The following is an 18,373-nucleotide window of genomic DNA, read 5'->3' on the forward strand; positions in this document are numbered from 1 at the left end:
GGGATGGCATATAAAATATACTATACTCTGCCAAATCATACACATGCAGGGAATCATTATCAGGGACTGGAAAGAGCCCCTCTCTGTATGAGCTTCAGGCTTTAGTGCATCTGAATATCGCAAAAGGTAAAGTATGGATGGTCCTGTATGGGGGGAAGACACCTCAGTCACAACCCCTTCATGTATTCAGCTATTTTTCTGATGGAAAAGAGGCACAGTGTTATCAGAGGAAGAAAAACCTGCTGTAGCAACATCCCAGCAGCTGTGTTAGAGTAACGGCCCGGGAGAGAGTCCACTGAAAGAGTTACAAAAACTGTGCTTGGCTGTGGGCAGCCAGTTTGGCACAAACATGTTAGACTTAGACTTGCACCTGTAGCCAAGGTTTTGCAAACCCAGGTCAGATGTCATTGAACTGAAAGTCCTTTCCCCCACTGTCTAAGATGCTGCTTAAAGGGATAAGAGTCACTCAAGCTGTGGTTTTTTGGCACAGAGGCTATTGCTTTCTAACAGCTGACTCCATGCAGACACAGCCAGCTCTCGGCAAGCCTGGGCTGAACTGGAGCAGGTGCCAGGCAGGTTTGGGACTGGCCCACAGCCCTGGCTTGGGGCTGCCTGCAAACCAGCACCTGTAAGCACTGCACAAGGTCTTAAGACTGGGAAACACTGCAGAGACAGAATTAGCAGCCTGTCCTGTGTCTGATGCTGAGAAAAGATCTCTTTTCTCTGGTGGTTGAAGGTTTCATGGCTGAGGCTTTGGCTTGTAAGAAGCAGGCTTCCCTCCTTCACCAAAGTTCCCTATCTTACCCTCAGTGATTTGTCTTGGAGGGGCAGAGTTTGTAAAGACCTACAGCTGCCCTTTAGGGATAATATTGTTGCTTTTGGCTCCGGTGCTTTTAAGCAGAAGTCAGTACCAATGACGTGTACCCTGAGCATGTGCCTTTTGGCCCTACCTAGGGAACAGGAGACTAGCTGTAAAGTGCAACAAGAAAAAAAACAATGAAAGTGGTGTGGCAGTGGTTGTTTCCTAGCTTCAAAGACTCCCTGACAAGCTACTGTTGGGAATGTGCTTAATTTTCAAAGCCTTGTTTGAGTGTGCTCATATTCTACCTGTGGCAACCTTTGTTGCTTTTCAGATATGTTCTTTTATCACTTTATCTTCAGCAGAGAGGGCTGCCTTGCCTGTGTGTGGATCCTCCTGCACTTGATCGTGGGCTGATCTACTCCATTTCTTCTGCTATTACAGTAGGATTTTAACCTGGGATCTTCCCTAGCTTTGCTGCACATAAATGATTAACTTTCTCTTGCTGCCTGAAATCAAGAGTAATGTGACCAGAGACAGATGAGACTGTGGTATTCAGCTCTCAGCAGTTTTTATTACTCCTGCTGCCGTAGCTGAATTTCTCTATGTGCATAAGCCAGTGGTAGCAGTACTAAATCTCCTGAGCGCCTTTAGACACGCTGGAGTGTCTAAAATGGTGCTGCTTAGAGCTTCTGCCAGTACATAGACATGTGAGTGAGTTAGGAGCACTTTTATTCTATCTGTGCTAAAAATCACCTGCCTTAAGCCACTGATCTCTTTTCTCCCTCCTTACAAGGGTGAGAGGTGTGTGCTGGAGCTGGCAGATGGCTGGGGAGAAAACACGTCCATGCAGGCAAGCAAAAAAAATCAGGTTGCATCACTACTAACCAGTTTGTGCCACGACTTGGGTTTTCTTCTGCCTTTCGCTGCCCTGCCTACACTGGCTTCCCCATCACCCCTTGGCTTGGCTGTTTTGTGACCTACCTCCTGGAACAATGTTTTTTCCCTTCCTCTCTCAGCTCTCTCTAGGTGATTAGTCTAAGAGATATCAGCCATAGCACATTGCTGAATTCATTTTTAGACACAATGCTGTGCCAGAGATTTGTTTGCTTAATTACAGAAATACTATTATTTCTGCTGTAGTATGTCTGGATTTGGTTTTGTTCCTGAGGCTGGTGCTGATTTCAGCCTCCTTTCTTTGGCTCTGCTTAAAGATATTTTTTGTTGTTCTGTCAAATTAGAGCAGATATGCCTAATCTGGAACATTATAAAGAACTGAATGGACTGAAGAAGGAACAAGTAGTTTAACCACGTCACTCGTGCAGCACAGGTAGGCTTTTATCACTTAGATCTTCAACTCTTAACACTTGTATGTAATGCAGGGCTGCTCAGCTCCATGTACTGGCACTCTGCATCTCCTATGTGGGGACAAGTCTCATGTCAGTGCCACACATGACAAAAGCTGGCTTTGGGTGCCCAGGATGCCACGAGACAACCAACTTCTTTCTCAGCAGATTGTCCTAGGTTACAGTGTAAGATGTAACCAAAAGTATGTATTCTATTATCATCTTCACAAGCTGTTAAAGCAGGTGGGGCAGTGTTTGTTATCTCCTACCATGACTCATCCCTGATAACTCCCTCGGGGGTCTATCTCTGTTAATGGGTCATCAAGGACCCACTGCATGACTCACAGAATTACATCATCCCATTGTGAGATGCTCCACCCAGGGGGAGGAGCCAAGCATTCCCACCTAGATATAATCTGGGGTTTGGAACAGCACAAGCAGCTCTACCGACTGGATTCCCAGAGGACAAGAGCTACCACTGGACCTTCAGGTGAAGACCAGACCCTTCTACAGGATCACCTCTTCAACAGAACCACTTCATCTTGACTGCTACCACCACCCCGACTAACACAGTGTCAGGTTGTATGCTGACTCTGTCAGTGTTCTTGTACTATTGCATTTATTTTCATTTTCCTATTAAATTATAATTCTGACTTGCAATCTCCCACTTGTTTGTTTTCAAACTAGTACACAGACCCAGATATGGAGTAGAGACAAGCTTCATGCAAGTGGAGCATGTATCGAAACTCCTTGACTTGATGCTTTGGTCATGTCTGCTTGAGCAGTGGGGCGTGAGGGTGCAACCCACCGCTGCTTGCTCAGAGGCAGAAAGTCTCAGTGCAATCCATGTCAGACAGTGTGTGCACACCAAGTGATGACTTGAACCCCAGGGAGTTTTCAGAAATTAATAGGTTGAAGTGTAGCATAAGTTTGTTAAGCTCTTGTAGGGATTTGGAATTTCCCAGTGTGATCCCCACTGACAACAAGGAACGAAGAAGATAAAGATATTAGAGCCAAGTTTTCAGCACAAACCTGCTCTCAAGTAGTGATTCAAAATACAGCTTTACATGTCAAACTGTGAAACACCAAGTATATCCATGTGTCAAACTTATTTATCTGGAGGACAAGACAAATATTACCACTTAAAAAGCTCTCTCTTGCTTTTCATCCTTACTCAGGTTTGCTGAAAGGGTCTAGGATTTAATATTGTTTATGGCAACACTTAAACAGGAAAGGAGAGTATTTTGGCCAGGTCCCTTCACAGAGTCAGATTTTACACAAGGGTTATGAGGCTCATTGGGGCTAATCCCCTGCTAGCATTATACATCATCTGACAGTTGCCAAGGAGACAAGGATAATCTGAGTGAAACAAGATATGTGAGAAAGGTATTTATGAACATTTGCCTAATGATACTGGTGGAATGCACCAAGAAGTGATTATTTGAGTGCCTTTGAAGTACTACCTCTTCTGTGATGAATATGGAGGACTGATACACATGCAAAAAATGTCCCTGTGAACTTAAAGCAGCAGCAGCTTGGCCTTGAGTTTTTCCTCTTTATCCTGCATCCAGTGCTGTGGGGAGGGGCAGACAAGGCTTTTGCAGTGCTGTGAGTTCCCTGTCCAGACACCTGCACTCTGTGGCATTAGCACAGCATACACAAGGATAAACAGTGTAAAGAAGCCATTTCAGTCTGTGGTGCTGACAGAGGCTTAATGAAAACTGTCCATGTGTTTGAAATACTTGCAGGTGCCTCATGCAAAGGTCTTGGCTGGCAATGGTGTGAGGGGAAGGAAGAGCAGAGGTGGTGGTGTACGTGTACTTACAGGCGTGGAGGTGTGTGTGCTTTGTCCATGGCTTTACAGCCAGCCTGCTCATTCCTCCATCCCTGTCCCCAGGGTGAGCCCAGCTGCACCACAGACACCTGCCTCTGGGTGCTTGTGTCAGATTCACTGAGCTGTGGGCAGGGTTAGCACCATGGCCTACTTGGTATATGGATCTGGACAGGCATGTTGGTCAATTATGCACTTTCCCTGACCTGGGGTGGCTTATAGCTCTGCTTAGGGAGATTAAAAGAAGCTGGAGAGCTAGTATCTTCATTTGAGCAAGTTCATGCTTGGAAAGGTTTCTGCACTGTCAGCTTCATACAACAAAGTATTTTCTTGGTGGGGTGCTCCCTGGCCATGAAAAGGGTCAGAGACTGTCGGAGGATCTCATGTCTGGGATCAGGAGCACTAAAGCTGTGTGGTCTGGATCTGTCCCACATTGGGCAAATCTTCCCCTCCTGTGCTGAGGTGGGGCAGTGACCCGCAACGAGGGAGAAAGCTGCTTGTGTTCTTCCCTCTCCCCCAGTTTGCCCTTCTTAGTCTCTGATACTGTGCCTTGATGGATGATTAAGAAGGATGGGAAGACAGAAGGAGTTTCCCAAGTTTTGAATGCCTGATGCAAATAACTCCTTTGAAAGGAAGGAGATGCTGAGAGCCAGCCTGCAGCTGATGGGCTGTGTCTCGTGATGCCAGAGTTAATCTGGGTAAGCAGAGATTAACTGAGCTGCTGGATTGGATAATGCCTGGACTGGTTTATTGCAGCTTCTGCTGATAAAGCAGCCCAAGACCAGGAGACCCCTGCTTTCTGCAGCTCTGCAGGGTGAGGGCCTGTGCCCATGGCACCAGTGCCTCAGGCACAGGAAGGCCCCAGGAAGAGGTGACATTAATGAAATCATCAATTTCATAAGCATTTGCCTGGAGCTCTTAAAGCTTTAAATATTTATTAGTTAGACTTCACTAGAGTCTGGTCCCTTGTCCCAAGGTGGAGAGGGAAATAAAGGCTGAGTAGCACAACATTTAGGAAGAATTTGTGCACAAAGTGAAGTACAACATCCAGTAAAGCCTAGGGAAATCTCTCTGGAACAGAGGCAAACCGACAGGAATAATATGAGTTGGCAAATCCCTGTGCAACTTCATAGCTGATCAATAGATATTATTTAGACAAGTATCACAGTTACATTCTACAAATGATCTCTTGAACAAACATGGTAATTCCAGGCTTTCTCATTTGGCTTCTCTAAACAAAAATCTGTTGAAAAGTATGACTCCCAGAAAATCTGAGTCTATTCAAGCATTTTGAATAATGCCCTGTTTACATTTTTCACCTTTTCATTACTTTATGTCCATGTAGAGTGAAAATGCAAGCCAGTTCCTAGGCCTTTGAGATCACTTATTCCTTGTGAGTATTCCCTCAGGCTTCTCTGCCTCATTCTTTAGTATTCATAAATAGCAAGAAGACTTGACCTGATGTTAATCAAACTCTTGCCTGCATAAAATGGAAACCCCAGAAGGTCTCTTTCAGACTTAACTTTGCCTAGTTCTTTTTGTATCAGTGCAAAAATTGGCCAGACCTGCCTGACCGGTGGCTACTTGGCCACTTCCCAAAAGTTTCCTTTGATGGAGACCTTATAGAATCTCTGGGCTATCTCCTCTACTCAGCCAAACTTACAGCTGTTTTTTTTTAGTATCAGTCTAATTCTTATCCTGCAATTTATACACACTGCCCGTTATTGTAAAGGACATGGAGAATAAAGCTTATACTCGGTCAAGGAGTAATGTCTGACCACTAGCTTTACCCTGTCACGCTGTCAGTGTGGGACACAGATGACTAAATTCCTATTCCACACCTTAAAAATAAACAAAAAGCCCCACCCCAGTGCATCCCCATTCTGTAAGATCAAGAGAAAAGTTCAAACTCTTGCATACTCTGCTTGAGTGGAGAGGAGATTTTTTGTTCACTAGGGTCTTGTTTATTGGTTTACACTGATAATTACTGCCTAGTCTGTCAGTGCCTCAGTTTCCTGGTGTTCCAATAGAATCTATGCCACATCACTTGCTAACCAAGTAAAGAAACAATGGAGAACTCTTTAGGTACTTCTCCAAAAGGCATCCTTCTCCTGAAATTTGTGGGTGTTTTTGTCCTGAAACACTTCACCTGCAAAAGCAATTGGGACTATGGATCTCTTCTGTAAGTATAGACCCTTCCCTCCAGCAAGTCTTAAGGTTTGTACCTGTCTAATGGTCTTGGTGTGAGTGAAAAATCTGCTGGTCTATACCTGAATTGTAGAGGACTTCCATTTTCCTGGATCTGAGCTTGTAGACAGCCAAATACAATGGTGCTTTGTTCAACAAGTAACCAGGAACAGCTCAGGCTAAATAGACACCAAGTGGAACAGCTTTCTAAGAGGACCCTTGTCACTACAAAACTGTGCCAAATCTAGAAGTGGATTCAGGAATCGACTTTCAAGGATGTAGAGAACAAAGCAATCACAAGGTTAAATTTCATTATCTTGGTGCACTGAAGTGCAAAGGAACTGAGGGATTCCATTTAAAGGGCAAATCCAATGAGCTTTAGTTACCCAAACATCTGCAGATCTTTCAAGTGTTCTGTGAAAGCTCTACATCTATGATCTGCATTACTGTGCTAATCTTGGTAACCAGCTGAAACTAACCAAGCAGTTCTTCCTTTCAAAAATGTTCTTTCCATGCTTCAACATTAGAACCTTCCAGGGAAGAATAGTTAGGAGAGGGCAAGAACAGTTAATGGAATTGTTCCCAACACTTCTGACCTCAGCAGTCTCCCCTCAGACAGTGACAGGGATCCCATCTATGATGGAAATCTGTTGCAGATCTTGGCATCTACAGAACTGAGCCTCTACAGAAGGATACCTACTGAGATTCTTAGGCTAGCCTCTATCTCCTCAAAATTAAATGCTCTTCCAGTTGCTCTGACATGCAGGTCCTTTGGCTTATGTCCTCATCTGTCAGTTGTTCCCTGTTGTACCTTTGCCTCTGGATGCTGTTGTGTCCCTATCTGAGGTGGCATTTCCCATCCCTGTGGTGGTGCTGCCAAGCATGAGCCAGCTCTGTATTGCATTGTGGCCACCAGAAGTCAACAAGAGTGTCTTGCTGATCCTGTATCTGTGCTCAAAATAAACTGGGTTTTGCTAAATGCCATTCTAAACAAAATGTTGGTTAAGCTCTAGGCTGTTTTGCAAGAAGCCTCTGTTCTCATGGGTAATCAGAGCACCCAAAAGCCCCTCACAGTGTAGAAGAGACTTCCCTCTTCAGCTGTTGTCTACTAAATTATGTTTAGAAAAAACAAGTCTGCTTGAAAAAAGAAGAAATTTAAGGACTTTCATTATAAAGTGTGCAAACTTTATAACCCAGAATGGGTCTTTAAAGATCAAATGCTTTTAACTGGTTTTTTCTCATGTAGATATTTGCAAAGCCTTCAATCATGTTTGGTTCTAGCTAGTAATGCAGTGGCTGGATACAAACACCTTCTGTGTCCTACTTTCCAGAATCTCCAGAAGGAAGTGTTTACAGCAAGTGTGAATAAGCAGAAATATTTTGAAAAGACTTCTTCTGCCCATGTGTTCCTACCTCTGAGCTACTGCGTAATAAAACAATTCCAAGAAACAACCTGGACCTAAACAAAATAGCCACTTGGAATTTTTAGCGCAGTGCACAGGGGAGGAAAGGACTCATTCAGAATTTTACCTCCTTACTCCAGGACAAGTTTGGCTTCAGTTTTATGTTGGATTCTGGCCTTCAGATGTTCACAGCTTAGTGGTGCTGCTGACGTCTCAAGACAGAAGCCTTGCATGAACTTTCGAAATCGCTTCTAGGACTACTTGCTGGAGGAGAAAGCTGGGCTGTGAGCTGGGCTCAGCTGAAGTGCAGTGTATGGCTGACTACCAAGGGCTTTATACCTACGTGTATTTGTCCTAGAGAGTGCTGTGGACACTCATTCCTGCAGATGTGCTGCCCAGGGAAAGGGGGTGGCAGTGGGACAGGAGGTGTAGCTCTGTGATGTCTCCCGGGGCAGCCTCTGCTGCCCCATCCAAGCATTACGAGCCTCTGAGGGTGTGAGATGAGCCGTGCACAGCCTGGAGGTTCAGTAGCTCGGGCAGACAATCTTTTCTCCGGTGCCATGTCCCGGGCGATGCTGTGTGCCAAGCCCGGGGTGGGGGGAGGGTCATCCTGCTGCTCACTGACCTGCTCGCAAGGGGCTCTTTTCACTCAGGATATAAAATGTTTACCTGTCCCCCAGCAGGAGCTCGGGAGCTCATTGTGGATGGTACAGCCAACAGGCTGCCTTGGGCTGGGACAGCTCCAGCACGATTTGGGGGAGGGAAATTGCCGTGAGCAGAGGAAGAAAGGCAGGGAGGGGCCCGCGGGGGACTCAGAGTCGACGCGGGAACACGTCCTGGCAGCGAGCCGAGCCCACGGGGGTGGCAGACGGGCCGCGGCCACCGCCCGCCCGCCTCGGACGTCACAAGTGCGTCTCCCTGCGTGTCGTGGCATTACAAGCAGAGAAATCACACCCCGTTGCCACAGCAACATCACCAGCTGGGGCGTGCCGTGCTGCCATCCAGCAAGCAGCGAGGGGACCCCGGGAATGGAGGGGATGCTTCCCTGCCCCAGAGGAGAGTAAGGGTCCCACCCAGCCCCTGGGACCCAGGGATGCCATCCTTTTGCCCAGGTGCAGCGATTTGTGTACTTCCACTGCCTTAACAGTAACATTTATTTTTTTAACCTTAATAGTAGTTTAATCCTTCTCCTAGGGAGGGCTTTGCCTCCTGTTTTATTCCAGGCACGGCTTTCATAGAAGCACGAAACGTTAAGGGATTGGAATAGACCTTACAGATCATCTAGTCGCAACCCCCCCTGCCACAGGCAGGGAATCCTCCCACTACACCAGGCTGTTCCAAGCCCTGTCCAACGTGGTTTTCAACATTGCAAGTTTGGGACAGCCGCAACCTTCCCGGGCAACCTGCTCCAATGTCTAAGCACCCTCATAGGAGAGAACTTCTTTCTAATATGTAACCTATATTTCCCTTCCTTTAATTTGTCCCCATTCCCCCTTGTCCTATCACTACAACCCATTCTCTTTCCGCACATTCCTTCTCAGCGCTCATCAGCACTTAAACCAAAGGACTCAAGAGTAAAAATCTTTCATGAAATGAGTGTGTGCAAAATCCTTGGGCAAATTCTGTATGGGTGCCTCCTCCTTATGTTTGCTGAAATTACTTCTTTGGCACTTCCTGTATTTATTCCTTGGTGTCTGGATGGCCCTGTTCCTGTTGGGTCCCAAAGCTCTGTGTGTCGTAAAATGGGGTTAATGGGTGCTGCAGACTTGGACTGACTCTCAGCAGAGGGTTGAGCCTTTCTCCTTGTTCTTCTAGAGGGATGGTGGGTAAGTGCCACTCAGCAGTGACCTCAAGGTGTTTCTTCATTACCTTCTAGGGGACTGAATCATTTCACTAAAGGACTTTGCAGGCGAGAACACACAGCTGCAGTCACATCCTATATTTACAGCTTTATCATGGAAAGCCTCAGTACTCCAGGCCTGATGTGTCATGAAGCTGAATTATTAAAAAGTGCTCTCTGCTAGAGTAGAAGCAACTGGACAGAAGGAGCCTTTCTCATCAGTATTCCCCAGGTGATCAGGGATCTGGCTATGTGGCATGAGGATCTGCTGATGCTCCAGAGGGGTGGGGAGCTGAGGAATGAGTTTACTGGGAGGTTTGCTGGAATCAATGTTTGGCTCTGTCTGGTGCTGGTGTCTGTTTCCTCTCACCTCAGCATGTGTGACACGAGTGAGCTTTAAGCCAGGCACAAAACATTGCTCAAGGGCTGTCTGCCTTCCCCCAAGGAATGAGCAGCCCCACCTAGGCTGCCATGACAAGCAGGTACTTCAGCCCCTTCAACAGGAGGCAGTGCTGCCTTTTCTCCTGCAATCTCCTGTTTCCATTGAATTTAGACTGCTCAGTGGTGGTGATGCAGGTGAAGATTTGCTATGTGCTTGAGGAGTTCAGTGTGGAGTTCCTCATAATAAGCTACTTGCTGAATAGGTCCAGTAAACACTTTGAAGAGCAAAAACTGGAGAGTTTTTATGAAAAATAATTCAGTGTAGTGGCTAATCTGCACCTTGAAATGTAGGGATAGTCAAAGCAACTCTTCTTTAGCCTAGGTCCACTCAGGATCTTTGTCTAGTTAAACCCCCTGAAGCAGGACTCAAATTCAGCCTCACTTGCCTCTGTGCTAAGGATGGAGCTCCCATGAGACCCTGCTGGGCTATTGGAGACAGCTTAATAAACAAGAAACATAGTGAGACTTGCATTAAGCACCTGAATAGATAAAATAAGGAATTAAAGACATAATTCATAGTGTAATTGCTACAAATCTCTGGCATGGCAAAAACAGTGCATCTTGCCCAGCATACTTCTTCTAGTAACTTTTTCAGTGAGTAATCTGAATTTCTTAAAACCAACATTGTTCCTATGCTGACAGACCCAGCAACCAACCATTCGGAAAAATCTCTTCAAATTAATAACTGACAACAGACGTGCCTCTCTTGTCTGCTCTTGACCATAAAAGGATGTATTTAAAATACAAGTAATTTGGAAAGGAGAATACAGTATGGTCAGCTTGTTCTTAAATAAAAATCTGTTTCTTTCAAATCAAAGCCAGGGAGTGCCTGCCAGTTCTCTAACATGCTGCATGTTAGAGCATGAAGTATGAAACTTCAATTGAAATATTACTGAAAGGAGGGTTTTGTGGTTAGTAAATAATACCTTCTTTGGACAATTGTGTGCTGGCTGCTCCTGTTCTTTCTGTACCAGAGGAACTGACTGAAACACCTCATTCTTTGTAGCAGCATGCTGGCTCTAGATGCTGAGTGAATATAATGAGTTGGTGATTGAGGGCCCCTCTGAGGGATGCCACAGCAGCCCAGCACTCCTCTCTAAACACAAGGAGCTGTTTCAGCAGTGCAAGATGACACTCTTCCCCTGCCCCTGGAAAGAGATTTGCATTGCAAAAACTACCTGAGCCTGACATTGTGAAATCGTTCCCCTGTGTTCCATGTACCATAAAAGAAGCCCAGCTGAACTGGGAAGGATGAGCCTCACCCAAGCTACATGCAGCAAACAGCTCCAGGAGACAGAGCTGGGGAGCAGGAAATGTGTGGGAAAGCCATCTGCTGAAGGCACTCAGAAACAGCGTGAAAGTCTTTTTTCATTCACTTCCTGACAAAGCAGTAATATGTTGCCTCATTATAGAAGACAACTGCTTGTTATTATTATTTGCATTAGTAACTCCTAGAAGCCCAAAGGTGGGGACAGGACTCTTGCTGTGTTACCTGCTGTGGGCACATGTAAGAGGAGACCTTTCCCTATACACACTCCCCCATAAAAGGACAGAAAGCATACGATTATGGTTTTTGTGTTTTTTCTCTTTCTTTTTTTTATCCTAGTGGGGAACTGAGACAGATGGGAGAGACTGAAGGAGCTGGAAACAGAACTTGTAATAATTCCCAAGCCTTGACTTTCTCAGCAGAACTGTTCTTTGACTCCTATGGTCAAGAACAGACAAGAGACTCCTATACTTTATCTCTGATATCACCTGGTCCTGGTGAGTGGTTTGTACTCTGGTACACTGCTCATCAGGAGCTCTACAGTTCTTGGTAAACTCAGCATTTAGCTTGGTGTGGACACACTGCTGAGAGCTCCTGAACCCTTTGCTGTGCTGAGGCAGGGGGAAGGAAATCAAAGCAATGTGCAGAAGGGATTTTAATCATCACATAGAAAATTAAAAAATACTGTGGAGGTCTTAAACTTGCTCTTTGGCATTTTGATCATGTCTTTCACTGTATGCTCCCAGTCCAGCCAACCAAATTTTCCCCATGGTTTAATGCTGTTCTAACCTCAGGCTAAAAGCAGAGAACCAAAGGCTGTATTTCAAGATGAGGCAAAGTTCCTTATAGCCTACTTACTATTATTAGATATTTAAAGTTCTCCTATATCATCACCTCATTGGAAGACCTCAAACCATTTTAAGGACCTTATTTCAGCCTCTTGGTGACAGAGGAAAAAGGCTAATTTTTAGATGCTGGAACAGACTTAAAATTCCTATCCTTAAGTTTTCCTTATCAGTCTTTGCTAGAACTGACAATGGATTTTTTTCAGTCCCATGCATTAATTGCAAGACAGAACTTTCCAGATTCCTTTGCTGTCCTTGTGTGGGTGTGTGTGCTTGGTTGGTTGGCATTTGTGCCAGGTTTAGACAAACTGAGTATGTGCTTGCGTTGCCTTTTCATCTCTGGGGAAGGCAGGGTTAAAAAAATGTCCTAAAGCCTAATTAGTTGGTGAAAGAATGGCAGCAGCAGCAGGAAGAAGGAGGGGCAGGATGAAGGAGATGGTGGCTGCTGCCCTGCTTTGAGGGAAAAGAGGCTGAAACCCAGGGAATCCAGAAGAAACAAGCAGGAACATGTGGGGTGGCAGCTCCTGAGGCTGACTGTCATTCAACACACAGAGCCTAGTGCCTTCTCCAAGAGAGAGATGATCAAGTGTTGTTAAATGGGGCCACGAGGTGTTAATTGTTAAAAACTGTAGAAATTCAAATTTAAAGAGCCAGTACCTACTACTGTAGAATGACTCTACCAGAGAGAAGCCCGTCTTTCTGTCCTGTGAGTGAAGCAGGATAGAGTGTTGGATGGGGCAGACTTGAGGCTCTGAATAAGGCTTTCATCACCTTATCCCAGACTTCTCATAACCCTCTGCTCCCAAACAACCCACAGTGACACAAAAGGCAGGTGCAAAATGCAGAACCAGGAACACAAGGAGGGTACCACCAACACCTTAAAGGTCACAGAAGCTGTAACAGCACCTCTTTGTAGGACTTTTCCTCTCCCAGTGCTCAGTTCATGACCCCAGGCAAGACTCCAGCCTATGGCAATATGGCTGTGGGCAAGCACATCCATGCAGCTCTATTTGTCCTTTTTATTAATTGGAAGCCTAAGTGGTAACAGGAGCCAGAACTACATGGGTGCAGGGTTTAGGCAGTACCACTGCCTCAGGGATTACATGTGTAACCTCTTCAGAATAAGAGACCAGACACATGAGACTGCAAATGCACTATGGAGCAGCAAATATGGAATATTAAGTAGCCAGGAATCAAGTGCTAATATAATGCTGGGATTTTAAAAAGCCTCAGCTAAAGCCCTGAGAATGACAACAGACCGTTCCCCACTCTCTTTCAATTTGTCCAGGTTTTCCTGACTGTGGGAAGACTGTTTACAAGCTTGCTATACCCGTTGCTATATTTGAATTACTGGCAAGTTTTGGCCAGGTGACAAACTCAATGAGCACTGAATCGCGCCTCGGCAAACATGAGCTCTGTCTCTATCAGAGCTTATCTGCATTGGAGAAAAACTGTCCTCCAAGCTGGGAGCAGGGCTGAGCTGGAATGGGAAGGGCAGCACCAATACTCATCTTTTTTGAATGTGGCAGTTCTGAAGTGGGTCAATGAAGACTATTTCTGGCACTAATAGGGAGTTAAGGGAACAAAACCCACACTCGGACACCACATGCTGGTAGACTTAACTTGGTGGTTCTTCTGACAAGGCTTTGTGGAGTGCCTCTCTGAGCATCTGACTGTGAGAGGCTCCTGTAGCACAAGCGTCATGTGAGGATAATCCCATGTGGTTGAAAGCCCAAAACAAGCTGTCTGGTTTGCCTCTCCCATCTTCTAGTCCATTCTTCCAGTTTGTGCTTATGCTGGGACCATAACAAATCTTACATTCCCCAGTCAATGACAGAAATCATACATACACAGAAAATTACTGAGATTCACCAGATCTGATGGGAGCCAAGCTCTTAGCCCTGGATAAGAAACCTGACACAACACAGGGCTTGTGCAATCTTGGGTGGAATTTCTCATTCATGGTGTATATGGAATATACTCTGTCCAGATCTGTAGCTCACTTGGGACACATTGCTTTAAAAACATGGATAAACTTAGCAACATTCCTGAGTAAGGAAGATTAGGTCTTTTTGTATTTTTTTTTAAAGCCAGTTAAACAAATTGGACTAAATGACTTCATTGATCCGTGACAAGAAAATCTACAGTGGAATGAGGAATGATTTCCTCAAGTGTCAGTACAGAGTGTCATACCCAAGACTTGCTCTTCTCACCTCCAGAGGCACAGGACAACCACATACACAGCTTGAGTGAAGACCTGTACATTTGGCCCACTTCAGAGTCTTCTGGTCCTAGTGTTGTGGTTGAGGTGTCCACCCTCCCATAGGTAAAATCCACATGTCAGCCCCAGAGACTTAGCTCTGACAGAATCTAGTCTGAGAGATGTTCTTACAGCATGAGATGGGCCTCTTCAGCATGAATCTGCGTGTGTGTTTTTGTTCTGTGCTGTTTTGGGAATAACTGATAACAAGCAAATGCTTTTGTCTGCTAGAGTAACTGTGTTCTCAAAAATTAAAATTATGGTTTGTAGTAACTGTCCAGTGGGGAGAAAAAAAACCAAGGTTCTTAATTCCAGAAGACAGGTTAACTTCTGGGGGAAGGAGGCAGGAACTGTTAAGTCTTTTGCTGTCAGAAAGAAACTCATGCTGCAAGTATTCAGTCAATTAGGCTGATTTGTAGCAGCCTCACTATAAATCCTCTTTCATTCAGAGGCAAGTTAAGCTCTTTGATGAAACATGCCATTCCAAGGAATTTCAGTAGGTTCTCACACATCTAACCATGGCAAAGTTATCTGTAGTGACACACCATCCGAGAATGATATGCTATGTTCAATTCTACAACATTACAGCCAACGTATCTCAAAAAAGGGAGACCTGCAAAAAGCCTTTCACCCCACTGTTGCAGATTAGCCTTTTTCTTGCATGCTGCATTTGTTCAGCCTAATAGTAAATTAGAAAGAGATTTTCTAAATCAGTTCTAGATACAAAAACAGTTGAAACAACTATGCAGTAAATGACCACTCAACCCAGAAACACAACTGTTTTGCCAAAGAAATGCATCACTCCTTAGAGGTGTCAAATCAATTTAAAGGCAGCATGTCTTATTGGGACACCTGTGTAACATGACCAGAGGCAGAAACCTTTGTTTTCCTGGAAGCGGGAGCTTTCTCACTCTTTTGCCCCAGAGGTGGATGATAGCAGAGCTGTGACCCTGTCCCGTGCCCAGCTGTGCCACCCAGCTGACTCACCCTGCTGAGCTGGTCCAGGAGTCTTTGGTTCTGCTCAGAGAGTTCCTGGACAGCACGCGTTTTCTCCCGGTCGGCTTCGCGCAGGTGGACCTGCTGCTTCTCCAGCTCGTCCTGCAGCTGCTTCACGTCACTCTCCAGTTCAGACACCCTTCCTTCCCACTCTCCTTCCTTGTTCTCAAATCGCCGCCGCAATTCATGTTTCTCTTGTTCCAGGTGCTAAATGATGGGGGAGAAGAGGTTAGGAAGGGAGGGAAAAAAGGTGAATGTCTCCTTTTCCTCATCTATGCTAGGGCTAAAACCTTGTGCAGGAAAGAGAATGGTGCTAGAGTGTGACAATGCCATGAAGATGGCAATTCCACATCAGGGCAGGTCACTGGCACTAAAGCCATTTTCCATTTCCAGCAATTGGCCTGTCCTTTGCCTCTGGAGTTCAGCACATTGAATTTTCACTGAAATAACTGCCAAAAGAGTAAAGTAGGCTGCATGTCAATAGGCAGAATATATAGGTCAGACAGAGCAATTGATTTAGCAGAGCCCGTCTTAACTCCAAAGCAATATTTCAGTGGTCAGTGTCATAATTCTTTTTAAATTGCCTTTATAGTCAAAATACACAAACTGTACCCTTACTGTTGGTGAGGAATGTAGATGAGGCATCCTTGTTGTCATATGGGTCTCATGAACAACAGCTGAATCATCTATCCATTTGCTCTTTCTATTTCTGACCTAATTAGTTGTCTGAGAGTTTGATAGTGCACAGTAACTCCACTGTTTGATGCAGTCCGCTCTGGAATGGCAATGGATGCAATGAACTGGTTGCTATAGACATTATGTACGTGCATGTTCTGGGTTCAGGTTTCTTAGAAACCACTCTCAGTTCTAGAGACTCTGCTCTGCTTTGGATTGGCTGGAAAATGAGGGACAGTACAAATCTGGTGAAACTTCTGCATGTTTTACAGGCTCAGTTAAATGAGGACTTGACTGAAACAGAGCTGCAAATCAGGTCAAAGTAAATTTATGTTGTGCCCATTTGAAAGAATTCCTGCTCCAAAACTCTGAGTCTGAATTTCCCCTGGTGACTGAAGCCACACATTTACTTTCAGAACAGTCACAGATTGGGGACATGGGCACATCCCAGGATTAGCAGGGAAACCTGAAAAGCGGGAGTCCTCTCCTTGTTGGTTGTCCTCTGATGCCCAAAATAATCTCCTGCTACTCTCTCTCAGATTCCCCAGTCTTTTAGGAATGTGTCTTAGAAAAGAACAGAAACGCAATGGGTCAAACAATGGTAGCACTTGCCTATTTCTCCCAGGTGAATTGCTCCCTGATGAACAATTCCCATGGCACTTCTGATAGGAGGGAAAAATAAGCCTGCTAGGCAGAAAAGAAAATTGCACTGCATTTATGTGAAGTGGCTTTTTATTGCTTGTTGGAAACACAGGCTGTGAGGGGGCTGTTTCCCCTGGGTGCCTATCACTGATGACACAGAGCCTCCCTGGCAGGGTCCCTGTCACCTTTCCGAGCAGGTCTGAATGTCAAAACCCTCCAGTTCCTCTCCGGCCCTCTGGTCTGTGTATTGCTAATCTTCCACCTTTTTAGCTCTGCCATGCGGATGCCATGTTTTCTCTTTCTTCACCTGAACCCCAAATTCTTTCCTATGCTCCTTCCAGCTCAGTGTAGCAGCATTTTGCTTGTGCCCTTCTAAATTGTTCTGCAAATTCCCAACTTACATGAAAAACCCTTAAATATGAGGGAAGGTTGATTAAAAACAGTGCCCCATAGCAGGGGATTTCCCCATATTTCAGACACTAAAAGAGTAAGCATCCTTGCAAATGAGAGCTAAGCAGTAATATAAGTATTTTAATGCAATAGGTAGGAATGAGATCCCAGCAGCTGGCCCATGACAACCATTGCAAAGAAATCTTGTTTGTAGTCCAAGTGTGGCTGGAGCAGCCACAATTTCACTTTTAGTGGCATGCTGAAAATTCTGTCTTTTATAGCTCTGCCTCTTTCACTGCTAGGCAACGTTTAGAAAGATCCAGGGCCTTCTCTAAATGGAAGATGGAACTTCAGCCTGCAGAGGAGCAGTACCGCAGCTGAAGTGCCCCAGACACCCAAATGTGATTCAGAAGCCACTGCTAAGGCTTGTCAATCATTTAAAAAGCACTTTAATCCTTCACTGCAAAAGAAAATCTCCACTAGACACAGCCCACATAAATGGCCATCACAAAGGCTGGAGTTACAGGGAGGTGAAGAGCATCAAGTTTATTCTGTTGTGACAGAGAAACCAGAAGAGTGCAGTGGGGCACAGAGACGCTGAATAACCCAGATGAGCTGTGTTGACTAGTCCCTCCTGCCTCTGCCAGCAGCTGTCTCCTCTAGCCTGCCCTCACCCCACCACCTGCAGGGCTGCAGATCTGGAGAGGGGATTTCTGCACGTAGTGCTGATAGGGCAAACTGCTGTCCTCAGTAGGGGAGGTTTCTTGTTTCCTGAGTGTCTCTCCATTCATGAGCTGTTCATTGATTTTTACACAGAACTTCTTTCTAGAAGATGTTTTCTTCTGAAAACAGCTTCTCTTCAACTTAACTGAGCTGGGCTGGTCCTCATCTAAAGAGATGAAACCAAGGGGAGAGTTTCCCAGCTGATATAGAGCATTCATACTGTAAAATGCTTGGACACAGCAGGCTCCTTTGTGTCAGAGGAACAGCAGTATTAACTGTTTTAATCCCTTACAGAAGATAAAACTCTCTAGGATCACCTAGCAGAATTTATTACAGAACTTATATTTCATGATTAGAAATGGATTTAAATTCAGGCTGTGAAGTGAAAGGTTTGCCAGAGTAGGTGTATGGCAGGAATGCTGTACCTCAACAATGAACCCACAAAACTAGAACATATTTAATCTTGAGGCAAAGCACCCAAAGAGAAGACCAGTACCTTGGCTGTTCTGAAATGGAGAGGCTTCACTGAGCTCTTGTAACCAATTCTGAACTGTGAACTGGGAGAAAAATATCTCCTTCTAAGTGCTACTTAAACATCATTATATCAGGTTGTCACCAAGGATCTCATCTGAGACTTTGCTTCTTGTCACCATCAGAAAGTTCTCAGCATAGGGAAGGAGGGAACAGCTCTGTGTCCTTCCTCTCTGCTCCTCTGAAATCAAAAAGCT

General features: G+C 45.2%; 1 protein-coding gene across 1 annotated transcript in view; it reads right to left on the reverse strand.

Moving 5' to 3' along the window:
* BICDL1 (BICD family like cargo adaptor 1) overlaps window positions 1-18,373 on the reverse strand; it is a 49,158-nt gene that overhangs the window by 28,785 nt on the left and 2,000 nt on the right. Inside the window, exon 2 of the mRNA XM_039561074.1 lies at window positions 15,207-15,422. Within this exon, the coding sequence (XP_039417008.1) occupies window positions 15,207-15,422 (216 nt within the window). The remainder of the gene's footprint in view (window positions 1-15,206; window positions 15,423-18,373) is intronic.

Source organism: Corvus cornix, chromosome 15 (assembly GCF_000738735.6).
Source record: "Corvus cornix cornix isolate S_Up_H32 chromosome 15, ASM73873v5, whole genome shotgun sequence".
Lineage (NCBI taxonomy): Eukaryota > Metazoa > Chordata > Aves > Passeriformes > Corvidae > Corvus > Corvus cornix.